At 28.5% G+C, this 14,646-nt stretch overlaps 2 protein-coding genes across 3 annotated transcripts; one reads left to right on the top strand and one right to left on the bottom strand.

Annotated features, from left to right (window-relative positions):
* Positions 1-475: 475 nt before the first annotated feature.
* Positions 476-8,343, top strand: LOC126914627 (DNA-directed RNA polymerase I subunit RPA2). Its single transcript, XM_050718782.1, has 16 exons — positions 476-644; positions 734-1,066; positions 1,131-1,370; positions 1,443-1,765; positions 1,831-2,090; positions 2,164-2,406; positions 2,624-2,901; positions 2,963-3,160; positions 3,248-3,355; positions 3,765-3,941; positions 4,669-4,883; positions 4,963-5,101; positions 6,334-6,490; positions 6,579-6,832; positions 6,908-7,072; positions 8,112-8,343. Exons 1-16 carry the CDS (start codon positions 576-578, stop codon positions 8,319-8,321), a joined length of 3,369 nt encoding a protein of 1,122 aa, XP_050574739.1. The 5' UTR covers positions 476-575; the 3' UTR covers positions 8,322-8,343.
* Positions 8,344-8,345: 2 nt separating this feature from the next.
* Positions 8,346-14,511, bottom strand: LOC126914633 (V-type proton ATPase subunit H). Of its 2 annotated transcripts, XM_050718798.1 has the most exons (10): positions 14,332-14,511; positions 13,744-13,825; positions 12,557-12,746; positions 11,966-12,184; positions 11,170-11,265; positions 10,556-10,761; positions 10,386-10,470; positions 9,124-9,530; positions 8,937-9,050; positions 8,346-8,834 (listed from the first exon to the last, which is right to left on the bottom strand). In XM_050718798.1, the coding sequence occupies exons 1-10, from the start codon at positions 14,387-14,389 to the stop codon at positions 8,744-8,746; spliced, it is 1,548 nt and encodes a 515-aa protein (XP_050574755.1). In that variant the 5' UTR covers positions 14,390-14,511; the 3' UTR covers positions 8,346-8,743. The 2 variants fall into 2 exon arrangements, with proteins under 2 accessions (XP_050574755.1, XP_050574756.1); XM_050718799.1 differs by lacking the exon at positions 11,170-11,265 and having other exon boundaries at positions 14,332-14,510.
* Positions 14,512-14,646: the final 135 nt, after the last annotated feature.

Here is a 14,646-nt window from a genome sequence, read left to right as displayed (position 1 = left end):
TTCCCTAGCGAGTATATGATCGTGGTCTAGACACTCCTATATTTCTACGATACCGTTTTGTGGTCTCTATATTCCTATGTCCATGGAAAAAATAAATTTGCAACTTGAGAATGATCTGAGGATGAAGTGAAGTGGACGAAAATATCTTTGATCGACGAAGCGGAATTTAACTTATAATTAAACCATGAAGATCTTTTAGAAGAAATTAAAATTTAGGAAGAAAGGAATTTTTCGAACTACTGTTTTTCTGTATGTCGAAGAATTAGGTTGATTGGTGTGAAGTAAAGTCTCTGTAATAAAGTTTGTCTCTATATTCCAATCGTTGTCTTGAACTCTATGCGTATTTTGTCTAGTAGAGTTCCATAAATAGCAAGACAACAATTCATGTAAAATAAAATCTTAAATAACCGCTAAATCCATAACAATATCATTGTAGATTTTGTGTTATGTATGTAAGTTGGTAGCACTGCAACATACACGTGGGTGGAAGTCTTGTGTATGTAACCAGATTTACGTAGTGTATATTTATTTTATTTTATTTTAAACATTTTGTTATAATTTGGAAAAGTATAGAAATGTTGATTGAACCGAAATTGACAAATACGTCAACAAATTTCGGCAAACCTCCAGAAAAGCAGAATCCTGTAAATATCTATTTTTCTTTTACGATTACTATAACCATAAATATAATTTAAAAATATTAAGTTTAATTAAATTTCTTTGTATATTTCAGTTGTTGCAGAGCTTAGGTGCTCCGCACATAGATTCTTTTAATTATATGCTAGAAGATGGCCTGTCTGAGGCAGTTAGAGACAATCCATTTGTTTATATTTATCTGCCAAATGAAGACAAAATTGCATTATGGATCGACGATGTATCTATTCATCAACCAAATATTCCATCTGGTGCAATTGGGGTGAAGAATCATAAAATCTATCCTACAGAATGTAGACAACGAGGATGTACCTATAAAGGAAAGATAACAGTCAAATTAGGATGGTCTATCAATAATAATGTGCAAGAGACGCTCGAAAGGGATTTAGGAGAAATTCCAATTATGATTAAAGTATGTAATATAGTTATAATAAATAAATTGCTCAATTATATTTTATTTGCATTTAATGTTACAGTCTAATAGATGTCATTTAAATAAGATGAGTCCTAAAGATTTAGTTGCTCATGGAGAACATGAACAAGAATGGGGTGGATATTTCATTATTAAAGGCCTTGAGAGAATTATAAGAATGTTATTATTGACAAGGAGGAATTATCCTATTGCTATTAGAAGATCAAGTTGGAAAGCTCGTGGCATACAATTTAGCGACCTTGGGTTGCTATTAAGAAGTGTACGAGATGATAATACTACAGCTGTATGTGTTCCAAATCCAGTTAAATTTTTTATAAATTAAAACTATGTTACTACATCATTATATGCTTTACAGAATAATACTTTGCATTATGTAACTGATGGTTCAGCAAAATTAATGTTTTCATATAGGAAAGTTTTATACTATGTTCCATTGATCTTGATGTTAAAATGTTTGGTTGATGTTTCGGACATTTTTATTTATAATGCATTAACAGCTGGATGTGAAGATGATTTATATTACAAAGGTTGTATTTTAAATATGCTAAGAGCTGTACATGAACAAGGTTTAAATAGTCATGAAGAATGCAAAGCTTATATAGGGAGAATGTTTAGAATAAAACTTTTTGAATTACCTCATGATGCTACTGATATAGATGTTTGTGACTTCATAATTAAGTAAGTTTAATTAATGTACTGAGAAATATAAATTAATTTATGTTATTAACATATATCATTTTTAGACATTGTATAGCAATTCATCTCCATGATCCACTGGATAAATTTTATTTACTCGTATTTATGACAAAAAAGCTATTTGCTCTTGCAAATAATAAATGTGCCGTAGAAGGTGCTGATGCTGTGATGATGCAAGAATGTTTACTGGGTGGCCATTTATATTTGCAAGTATTGAAAGAAAAATTATATAGTTGGTTGACTGGCCTTAAAATGGGTATTTTGAAACGTGCAAGGAGTGCTGGCAATAGATACACCTTAAATGTGCGTAAGTATTCAAAAATTAATTTAAAGATTATAAATCTATATTACAATTATAATTGTTTTGCATATGTACATAGAGGAAATGCTAAATGTAATGAAACATGGAAGTTCGCTGGAATCACAAATGGAAAATTTTTTATCTACTGGAAATTTAAGATCACCAACAGGTTTAGGATTGATGCAAAGTACAGGTCTCACAATTGTCGCTGAAAATATTAATAGAATGCGATACATGAGCCATTTTCGTGCCATACACAGAGGTTCCTTTTTCCAAGAAATGAGGACCACAGAAGCTAGGCAATTATTGCCAGATGCGTGGGGTAATACTTTAGTATATTAGGTTGTTTCAAAAATTTCTTTTGTTTTATAAGGAAATAATAAATGCACAACATTTTGTTTTATATTACTTTATTGAATTATGTACGATCCAGTTTGTTCTATTACTAGAGTAATATTTGTTTATTAACTTGTAATATTTAAACAAATTTTGCTTTATTGATATAGAAATAATAATAATAATTTGTTGTAATATTATAGGTTTCATTTGTCCTGTACATACACCTGATGGCGCACCTTGTGGTCTTCTTAATCATTTAACAATGAATTGCATCATTACGAAACATACTAATCCGAAATTGAAAGCTAATGTTCCCATCATACTAATGGATCTCGGAATGATTCCACTGTCAATTGCTGATAATTGGAAAAAATCTTACATTGTAATATTGGATGGAAAATTAATAGGATTAATAGATGATAACATAATTTCAAGAGTAACAGACAAGCTACGATTGCTTAAAATAAAAGGCCAAGAGGTAACTTCGTAATTTCCTAATTCAGTACAACAAACTTTTTTCTTTTATTATTTATATTCAGGTTCCGTGTACGATGGAGATAGCACTGGTGCCAAAAAAAAATGTACCAGCACAATATCCAGGACTATATTTATTTACAAATCCAGCTCGTATGATGAGACCAGTAATGAATTTAGCTGCCAAAAAGGTGGAATATATAGGAACATTTGAACAAATTTATTTAAATATCTGTGTTACACCTGAAGAAGCCTATGAAGGAGTAATATATTATTTTTCTCATTTTTTTTAAATAATTCTTTTTGCTTTGCTATTCATTTATTTATAAAAATGTTATTTACTATTGCAGTTGACATCACATCAAGAATTATCAAAAACGGCTTTCTTAAGTAATTTAGCAAGTCTTATTCCAATGCCAGATTGTAATCAAAGTCCACGAAATATGTATCAATGTCAGGTAAAATTATGCTGAAAGTTCGCAATTGTTTATGACCTATATTATGACAAACTTTTATAAAGAATATTTTTTTAATGTTTTCATTAAACAAATGTTAACAAAGAATGACATGTTGGTTAGCATTTGTTACTAATTTATGAATAGCACCATTTTCTAAGATGATAGTTCTTTATTTCCACAGAAATAAAGTTTGAGATATCAAAGCATTCATAAAGTTTAGTAAAATGAGCATTTATGTTTATCACATAATTATTAACCACTATTTATATTATTAATTACTGAAGGGGTTTGCAAATATGTATTTGTAGTACGTTCGATGTATATACAGGTTAAGATTTTTTACAAATCTTTTTTGCTTGAAAGTAATAAATTTGCAAACTTTCAAATAATAAATTCCGCTGTTTTTAAGATGGGTAAACAAACAATGGGCACTCCATGCCATACATGGCAATTACAATCTGAAACTAAATTATATAGGTTGCAAACACCTGCAACACCACTCTTTCGGCCAGTGCATTATGACGAAATTGATCTTGATGATTTTGCTATGGGTACTAATGCAATCGTTGCCGTTATTTCTTACACAGTAAGTACAACCGAATATATATGTTAATTTCTAGTTTGGTATGTATGAAACGTATATATATATTCTAAATATTAGAATTGTATATTATATTTTAACATATACAGGATGTCTTGTTTAATTAGAAATGGTGAAATATCTTTCGAGGGATTAATGTTATAAAAAAAAACTGTTTTTACGAAAATTATTTAGCATATAGGGGGACATTAGCTAATATAAATAATGTTTTAGAAGTGTAATAGTGGGGAAGCTATTAAAGTAGAGCTAGGTTTTTTAAACAAAACCCTGTACTTTTTTATTCATAGTATGATGGCGCTCTAAGGATCTAATTTATGACATTCTACTACGTGGATTGATATCTTGTGATGATATAAATAGAAAAATACAGGTTTCCATTTAAAAAAATAAACTTGACTATAATACCTCCTCCACTAATACACTTACAAAAAAATTATCTACACCACTTAATGTCCTCTTATATACCAAACAACTTTTGTAAGAATAATATTTTGGTAATTTCAATTCCTCAAGAGATATTCCACATTTCCCAGTTAAACGAAGCACCCTTTACATATATATAGAATTTTATTTTTCCAATGAGATTAAATTTGGGAAAGGTGGTGTCAATGTTGGTGAAAAGCAATAACATAACTCTCAATTGCTTCTTTTTGTTTTTTATTAATTAATTGAAAATATATCAGTATAGAAACACCTTTACTTATTTTGTTAGGGGTATGATATGGAAGACGCGATGATTATAAACAAAGCAGCGCACGATAGGGGTTTTGCACATGGAATGATTTATAAATCTGAATTCGTAGATTTGAAAGATCAGAAAAGTTATTTTGCAAGGAATCCTGATAAATCTGATCTCGCAGAAAAATTAGACGTCGATGGCCTTCCAATTTTAGGTACAATGATTTCAGAAGGTGATGTCTATTATTGGTAAGTTTTATTCATGGAATTATTAACATTTTCAATAATCTTTTATTTTATTTGATACGAAATACATCTTTTTTAATAGCTATTATGATGCAGATCAATCAACATATGTTACTGGCAAATATCATGGAAAAGAGGATGCTTATGTTGATACCGTAAAACTTTGTGGAACATTACATAATCATATTCCACGTAGAGCTTGTATCACTTTTCGTATTCCAGTAAGTAAAATATCAATTTATATCTCTTGAATTGATGATCTTTGAAAATTGGATGTCAATGTCAGGGATTTTTTCCAAATGATGTATGTTAACAGTACACATGTAATTAGGAAAAGTTTGTTATTATTTTGTTGGTTTTATATTTATCTTTCTTACTACCTTGCATTCTCATTTAATTATCTACACATATCCATCCATCCATCCATCCACACACACATACACATACATACACACACAAATATTATTTTATCCTTACTTTACTATTATGTATCTACTATCTATCATCTATTTAACTATTATATATGTTATCAATTGCGTAAATCTTTACGTAATTGTATAATTTACTTTTTTTTTACTCTTTCCTCTTTCTTTTTTTCTAATTTCCTCAGTATACACCCTATCTTTTCCTTCTTCGTTGAATATCTCTCCTATACCAATCTCCCTTTCTAATTCTCTACATTTTCTTGTCATGTGTTTTAAATCTTCGCGTTTATCCCCATTCTTTTCTTTTACTCCCCTCCTAATATCTGCTCCACCTTCCTATCAATCTGCATCTCACTTGTGTCACTAACTGCTCTTTTTCCTGACAATTGCACTGTCCTTACATATTTATATTTATATTATATCTATATCTTTGGCTGTACAAACTTTGATTTTGCAATCTTGTTATATTTGCACTTCCTTGTCTCTTACTCTCAACTTGAGATGTCATACCCTCTTTCCCTTCTTTCCTGTGCTACCATTATACTAAACCCATTCTTTTTCACATATTCTTCTCTTTCCTTAGCACTTCCTTTCTTGCTGTACACCCCACAGCTCCACACTATATATGACTACCCCATCACCAACAAATTAAATAGGAACATTCTTAATCTGAAATTATCTCTAAAATTTCTTTCCCTGATTTTCCATATTTGGCTAAGTGTATGACATTCGCACTTTTTATACTTTCTTTTATTAGTACACCTAAATATGTGAACTCCTTAACATTTTCTGTTCTTGCCCCTTTACTCTGTCTTCCTGTGCCCTGAGGAGAGACTGTATTTAAGTATGAATTTTTATTTTAAAAATTATTTGTCAGATCGAATTCAGATCGAATTTCCAATTTATTTTTTTACATAAGAATGATTGTACTAGTTGCTTGTACCACTTAATGTGTGATAGTCCTGTATAGTAATTTCCGTAAAGTATAAGAATTTAAGGATTCCAAATAAGAATTTCGAATTTTTTAGCGTAATGCAAATGTTGGAGATAAATTTGCTTCGAGGGCAGGTCAAAAGGGTATCTGTTCACAAAAATGGCCATCAGAGGATCTACCATTTACAGAAACAGGTTTAATTCCAGATATTGTTTTTAATCCTCATGGTTTTCCAAGCCGTATGACAATAGGTAAAATTAATTCTTTTTAAACAGATCTTAATATTTGAAATATTTGCTCCTGTATTTATTGTAACTATTTAAATTGCATATTTAATAGCTATGATGATCGAAGTGATGGCTGGAAAATCGGCAGCCATACATGGATTGGTGCATGATGCAACCTCGTTTAGATTTAACGAGGATGAGACAGCTGTTGAATATTTTGGGAAATTATTGGAACGCGGTGGTTATAATTATTATGGAACAGAAAGAATGTATTCAGGAATAGACGGAAGAGAAATGACTGCTGATATATTTTTTGGAATAGTACATTATCAACGATTACGTCACATGGTTTCAGATAAGTGGCAGGTTGGTAGAGAGAATTAAATTCTTTATAATAAGTTAAAATATGTCTTTTTATCTATTGTTTTACCATGTTTACAGGTGAGAAGTACTGGGCCAATTGATGTTTTAACAAGACAGCCTATAAAGGGTAGAAGGAGGGGTGGTGGTGTTCGCTTTGGAGAAATGGAACGAGATTCATTACTATCTCATGGTTGTTCGTTCTTACTTCAGGATCGCCTTTTCCATTGCTCAGACAAAACTACCGTAAGTTAATTTAAATAATAGAACATGTAATTGAGACATTAAGAGAAAATGAACTAATCCACATCTTCTTTTTCTTAATGTTAGTTTATAGTATCAATTTATTGCAATAAGCTACATTAGTCATACAAAAGCAGAGAAATTCATTATTTCTCAAATTAAGCCCAGATAGTATAATGAAATCAATTGTTACATTTAATATTTTATACTAAAAACACTGAGTGAATTACTCAATTTACTGAATACTGGCAATAGTTCACTTTTGATGCTATTCCATGCAAAATTGGTCATTTTTGTTTAATTTTTATTCAAATTGAAATATATTGTAATTTATATCAAAATGGGAAGGGTTTAAGTTATCATTTTGCTAGTATCGAAATTGTTTAAAAAATACGACTTTTCAAAATTGTCATTGTTTGCTAACTTTTATAAAACTATCTCCACAAAAGAATATCTATTTGCGCAACTATTAATCATACGAATTTCAATTTTTTTAGTCTTATAAATTACCCATTTCATTTTATATTTATATAATATTATTCGCAAAAGAAAATAAATTCGTAATCAAAATTAAAAATATCTTTATATTGATTATTTTGAACAAAAATTTATTTTTGTGATAAAATTTGATTAATTACACATAACATATCTGAAAAAGATACAATTATTTTATATAAAGAAAAGGGAATCATTATAATATTATTTTTATCATTATACTAAATATAATAAAAATATAAGACACATAACTAAGAAATATAAAAATAATTACATACTCTGGTACATATAACAATAAGTCTAATTTTAAATTATTTAAATGTCTAAGCATAAAAATATTTTCAGTTCCATTTCTTTCCCAAATTCTCTGATTTATTTTGCATTAGTTAATACTTGTAAGAGATGTAGATAAAATTCATGTAAAGAGAACATCTCGCAATAATTATAGCCTTTACATTGCCATCAATAAGTCTATTATGAGCACATATTTCTTTCTCTTTTTATTATATAAGTATACATTTAATTAGTAATAACGTTGTTGTTTCAGACTCTAGTTTGTAAAAAATGTGGAACGTTATTGGGTCCGGTAATGGAAATGAGTCTAAGTGCATCAGGATTAAATGACAAGACAAAATGTCGTCTTTGTGGTAATGATGAATCTGTGAGAGAAGTTGACATACCATACATTTTCCGATATCTCGTAACGCAATTAACATCTTGCAATATTAATGTAAAATTGTCATTTGCGGAGAAATGAAAATAAATGAAAATATAATACATATACTTTTCTATTTCCTTTTAGTGATAATAGTTTATTTTTCTTAACATTTCATAAACATTTTACTTACAAATTCCATAAATATTATTCTAGAAATATCTTTATCCCGTTATTCAATATTTTATAACAGTTATGTACATTTCTTGATTTATTGGATTTTACAACATGACGAATCATATGTTTATTGGAATATATATTGTTCTCTTGCTATCTACAGATAACTACATTAGAATGCAAAGTAATTTTTATAATATGATTCCAATACTAAGAATGTTTTTCTCATATCGATTTTTATACGCAGTGTACAAGCAGTTGGACAAGCAAGTATTTAAGTAAATAATATGAAAGCAAAGGCAAAGTATACAGATTTGAATCGAAACTTACACAGCTTATATACTTGTTTATGCTTTCGTTGGGATTTGTGCTCCAGGTTTTGCTCCTGGTGCATTTGATCCAGTTTGTTCTTTCTCCAGTTGCTTTCCTAAATATTCCCTATAAATAAAATACCAAATCATTTATATTATCAAATGTTACAACTTTTGACAATAATTTAGTACAAATTTTGTCTTGTATATAGATGTTTCAATTACACACCAATTGTGTACCATGAGTTTCTGGACTGCAAGAAGAGCTTCATATCTTACATTAGGATCTTCATGTCCTAAAAGTTGCATTACTCGCTGTTTACCTCCAAGTTGCTCTATTATACTGGAATAATTTCAAAAATGATTTCAGTAAATCGTTTTTTAATGTGTAAGTAAAAAAGTTTCATTGAACGTACTGTTTACCACGTGGATAATGTCTTACGTATTCTCCTACATCGAAGCTAGCTACGCTGAGAACTAAGGGATCTTTACTAGTTTCTAACAGATGTACCAGAATACGCAGTAACTCGTAATTCTTTTCATTTAGTCGATTAGCATTTTCTCGCCAGAATTTGCCAGATTTGTGAACGGGAGACCATTCAAGACGTCCTGATTTCACTTCGGTCGAATATTCGTCAAACGAACTTAGGTCTTGAACAGATGCTTGTAATTTATCGTTCAAGAATTCAATATCATCGGTGATATCTTCGTCGTCAAATTTACGTTGTCCAAGGATCGAAAGTTGTTTCAGTACCTTGCACTGTACCATCGCGATGCAATGTTCTTTAGCAACTTGTCCATCCTCTACTTTCTCAATGAGGTTCTATGGAATATTAAAAAGGAATAAAATAATAAAAATAGAATATTTATTAAAAAAAAAGTATAGAAAATTTTAGAACTGTGGATTGATTAATTAATTACTGTATCTTTTTATAATGAATCTCCAAGAATGTAAATTTTAAGTATCTGTTAATCAGAAAATCAGTCATACATAGATTGTTTTAATAAAGATTTAATTAATAAATTATATACTGCTGAATATGAAAGCTATGAAACCTCACCCTTGTATTTAGATTTTAACAGGAATCAATATCATGTCATTAAAATGTTAGTTCATTAAAATAGTGAGATGTAATTTTCTGCTACATTTATGAGAATATTGGAGTTCAAAAATAAATTAGAATTTGAAAATGAAACATCATAGCCTCTGTACCAAACAATATATGTACACAGTCCAAAACCAAATAATGATATACTTAATATTTCTATCTTTTTCTTTTTCAAAGAACATTTTATAGAAACGATTGGTGTACAATAGATTCCTTACTGACAGACATTCGAATCTGAATTTTTGAAATATTATATATAAAAAATTATATAGCTATAAACTATAAACTATATACTATAAAGTAAACTAAGCATATATAAAAATGTTTGTATCATCTATCTTATTGTAACTGTAATTTTGTAACATTTAGCATATTAACGCTTGTAAACGCGGACACTTGTAAAATTGAAATTGCACATAGAATCATACATATATCCCACAAAACTAGACAGGATTTCGAAACTTGTTGGTATTTTTTCATATCAATTAGTATCCGTATATGTTGTTGTTAATAAAAACAATATTAGACGGCTACAGCCATCTCGTTCGTGGAAAGATTAAGTAACTTACCCTAAATACTGCTAAAATAATGCGAGTTACTTTCTCCTTAACAGAATCACTTAAAATGTCCGCCAATATAGGAATGACACTAAACCTAAAATAAAAATTTTATGTTATATTTTTATCAATTGTTTAAAATGCAATTACACATACGCAATATACATATATGCAATACGTACTTATTCATTTTCTCTGCAAGCAAAGGATTAAAAGTGAGTACCCATATACAGAATATCAGTTGATATTGTACTTGGAAATTTACTCTGCCTGTCAGAACACTCAGTAAAGTAGAAATTCCATCAACTGACACGAATGCGAAACGATACTCATCTATGCGAAGCATCATTTGTAAACAACGTGCCACGGACTGAATGTATTCATTATTCTGAATAAACACGATGGTATATATAATAAGAATATAATTGAACAACAAAATTGAAATTTAAATTATGTGTGTGCACCAAAAAAGTAAAATAAAAAGAAATCATTATGCAAACCAAATGCGAATGCGCTCTTACATGTATAAAACAAAAAGAATTTATATTAACGATAAAATCTTATTAGAGATGCACAGGCATCCAGCATTAGTAATTTCTATTTTAAATAAAAATAATTTCGTATAAAGAATATTACATATGGTTATCATAATGTTTATTTATTTTTATATTCAATTGTATTCTGTTTGCAATTATAACTCTTTGTACCTTGCGCTATCTTATGTTTAAAAATTGATAGGAAAGTTTAACTGTTGACCTTTTTGTGTTAATACATACTTAATTATTATGAGACTAACCAGACTTTGTAGTTCATGTAGCTCATTTGCTTCTTTGTCTATAGTGTTGCCTTGTTCTACTCTTGTATGTAAATCTGTATCCTGAGGAACCTCAAGCTAAAACCCCATATATTTAAATAATTGCAATCACTTTCTATCGCTTTACTGTGTAAGCTACAGTATGCCTATATTTTTAATGTACAGTTAGTAGCATTTGATCTAAGGCGATTTATTGGCACTTGTATTTATATACTTTAGCAGACTTTTATAAATTCACCTATGTGAAAGTTATATATATAAAATTTGTATAAAATATATAAATTGTTGCAAATTTCACTTATTGTATAATTAACAAGAAATAATATATAAAAATATAAAAATGAACAAAGGAGGATAGTTTTGAGACTAATTAATGAATTATATTATACAATATTTGAGTTATAATTTACACGAAGCAGGCAATTGAAATTACTTCATAATTACATATTCTGCAACACATAGGAGCCATATTCTCCTTGAAAGCATTCAACTTATCAACAATATAAAAATATTTTACGGAATGATAGAAGTAGTTCCAATTATGTTTTACATCCTATATGGTATAATGAAAACCAACACCATCGTGTACACACACATAATTATATTACATAAAAAAGAAAAGCTAAGCTAGTGCTAATAAATTAGAAGCATGTATAATACTGTGTTAATATTATGACGAAGAATACATTTATGATGGTACACAAATATATTTTATTTTTAAAGTATGTTTATAATTCTTAAATCGTGTAATTAAACGATTATATATCTGTTAACTTACACTGAGTTTTAATTGATCCTTTAACCATGTCAAGTAGAATTGAAGATCTGTCTTTTCCATTAGATCGTGACTCCAGCAAGCAAGTTTGGCAATAATTCGAGAGGTCATATTCATTATAAATCCATCTTGTCTATTTAATAAGTTCAAGAAAGGGCCCCATACTGATTCACGTTTGCGACTTGAATGTTCTCTGAAGATTTCTACACGACTTCGATCTTCCTAAAATATATTTGGAAACATTTTAATAAAAATAAATCACATATTAAAAGAAAACTCAATTTATGTGAATTCCATTTATTTGAATGAAATGAGTATTTATTATTTTAACTATTGTCGCGTATAATTTCAGTTATATAAACTCTTAGCTTGAATATAAATAATTTTATAGTATTAGAAAGAAAGAAGGTAAATATATGATTTGATTTAGTTATAAATGTGAATTTCTGTTATTTGAATAAAAAATTTTAGATAATAAAAAGAATTAGTACACTTTTATCTTACAAATGATTCAGTTATCTCAACCGTTTTGCCTTCTGACGAATTTGGATAAAGGGTATTTTACTATGTTTTAATTTATGTGATTTGACGTACCTGAAGCATATCATCAATCATTGTAAGGATGTATTGTATAGTTTGGTCTTTTGAAATATGACCAAGTAAGTTGAGAAAAGTTTTAGCAGCTTGATGTGGATTTTCTTTAAGTTTTGCATCCCGAACACTAGCATCATTTGTATCAAAAGCCACTATAAAATCATAATCTTCTTTTGATATCATATGAGACCTATAAAACATAGAATATCAAGTGTTATTTAATACATCTAATTTACATTTAATTTATATATAATTATTATTTACATATATGTTATTTAATATATATATGTATATGTATATGTATATCTATATGTATATGTGTATGTATATCTATATGTATATGTGTATGTATATGATGTATTTTCAGGAAAATTTGAGGAAAAAATATTTTAGAAAAAGCCAGTGAGCTTTTAATCAGTCACAAATTTTAATATTAAAAATTTCCATAAAATTTTTTCTTCAATAAAAAATTAAGTTTGTTTGGCTCTTTTAAATGGCATCATGCATTTTTGATTTCATAATGTAGTAGCTGATATCAAGAACAATTTAGCGATCAGAGTAATATAAAAAAGTACACATGTAAACTCAAACATAATACTTAAACAAGCAATATTCTCAATAATGAGCAGATCGAGATGAACAAATTCGTTTACTTTTGGGTTCATCAGATATTATGCTATTGCAGTATTTCTTATAATTGATTTAAGAGAAAAAATTAATGCACTGGATTTGTAACGTATTCACTAAAAGTAAAGGAAATCAGCAAGAAATTCTCAATGTAATGAATTCAGTTTTTACATATTACCACTGAACTAGAATTAATATAAATATCTGTTCCTTTATCAAACAAAAAAACTACTCTGCTATTTTGTATCTCTGTTATAACATGTTAAAAAAGAATTTACCAGCCTATGTTTATATGACAGTTCCTTTTGTTATTTTTACTTATAGAATATATAGTAATGCTTTATAGAAGCAAAGTAGACCGCACACTGTACGTATAATATGCGAATAAAGAAGAGATACACATAATATATATAGATTATATAGATTTTATAGATTATTCAAAATAAAATTTTATGAAATATTTACATACATATATATATATATATATATATATATATATATATATATATATATTAATAGTAATATTTTGATATTAATATTTAAAACAATGGCGTTCTTACTGTTGATACGATTGCCACTTGATTTGTTGATTCCTAATATCAGCAGCTTGTTGTTGAAGAATGCTCGTAGCTGCTAGCATATCTAAAAAGTTTTAAATGTTATTGTTATCTATCGTTAATGAACAACATGTAATCATGCCAATAACAGAATAAAACAATAATGCAAACTTGTGCAGATGCTTATAGTCCTATAATGATAACAAGTATAGGATAAAGATTAGGATAACAAGTGTACATAAAAATATGACACAAATATAATATATGATTAAGAAAAATATATTACTTAAATAACAATAAATATCGTTAGCTTATAAAAAAATGTGTCTTAGAAAGCTTTTTCAAATTATTGCAAAAAGAACGAATGTCTTTATCATGACATAAGAAACAAACTTCTGTGAAATGACATATAGAGTAAAAAATTGAATATAGTTCCGTACATATTAGCAATCTATCATCCTTTTTGAGAAATGAATAAAATTAAGACGCAAATAAAAGCAATATAATCCTTGTAAATCATATAAACACAGCACATTATTGGGAGGGGCAATGTCAAATTAAGAAATAAATATGTATGTTTAGGTCAATTACCAATTTTTTCATCCGGTAAAGCCGGTATCATTTCTTTAATGTTCACACGATCAACCATTTTTGTTGTTGTTCCTTAAATCCTGTATAATTTATTTAATACTCGAGTCGCAGAGAATCAAGGTCCTGCTGTCGTAAATTTGCACCTCCCTCAACACTTGGATCACAAGACTGATATATTACCAACTCGTTAGAGCTAGATACAAAATTTCCCTAACAGCTAGTAAAAAAGGATCATGTAAACAGATTTCGACCATAGAGATAGGGATAAAAAGATGCGAGAGTGTGTGAACAAATTGAAAAAGCAATATAGAAATA

Source organism: Bombus affinis, chromosome 3 (assembly GCF_024516045.1).
Source record: "Bombus affinis isolate iyBomAffi1 chromosome 3, iyBomAffi1.2, whole genome shotgun sequence".
NCBI classification, from domain to species: Eukaryota; Metazoa; Arthropoda; class Insecta; order Hymenoptera; family Apidae; genus Bombus; species Bombus affinis.
The sequence above is the reverse complement of the archived record's forward strand: the minus strand, read 5'-3'. Positions and strand labels throughout refer to the sequence as shown.

What these genes read in the sequence shown, in the direction of transcription:
- LOC126914627 (XM_050718782.1), top strand. Translation starts at nt 576, where the DNA reads ATGTTGATTGAACCGAAATTGACAAATACGTCAACAAATTTCGGCAAA. An exon ending in CTGAAGAAGCCTATGAAGGA is followed by an intron (nt 3,161 to 3,247) that starts GTAATATATTAT and finishes TTACTATTGCAG; the next exon opens with TTGACATCACATCAAGAATT. An exon ending in TCCAAGCCGTATGACAATAG is followed by an intron (nt 6,491 to 6,578) that starts GTAAAATTAATT and finishes CATATTTAATAG; the next exon opens with CTATGATGATCGAAGTGATG.
- LOC126914633 (XM_050718798.1), bottom strand. Translation starts at nt 14,389, where the DNA reads ATGGTTGATCGTGTGAACATTAAAGAAATGATACCGGCTTTACCGGAT. An exon ending in AGGATCAATTAAAACTCAGT is followed by an intron (nt 11,266 to 11,965) that starts GTAAGTTAACAG and finishes ATGGGGTTTTAG; the next exon opens with CTTGAGGTTCCTCAGGATAC. An exon ending in CATTATCCACGTGGTAAACA is followed by an intron (nt 9,051 to 9,123) that starts GTACGTTCAATG and finishes AAATTATTCCAG; the next exon opens with TATAATAGAGCAACTTGGAG.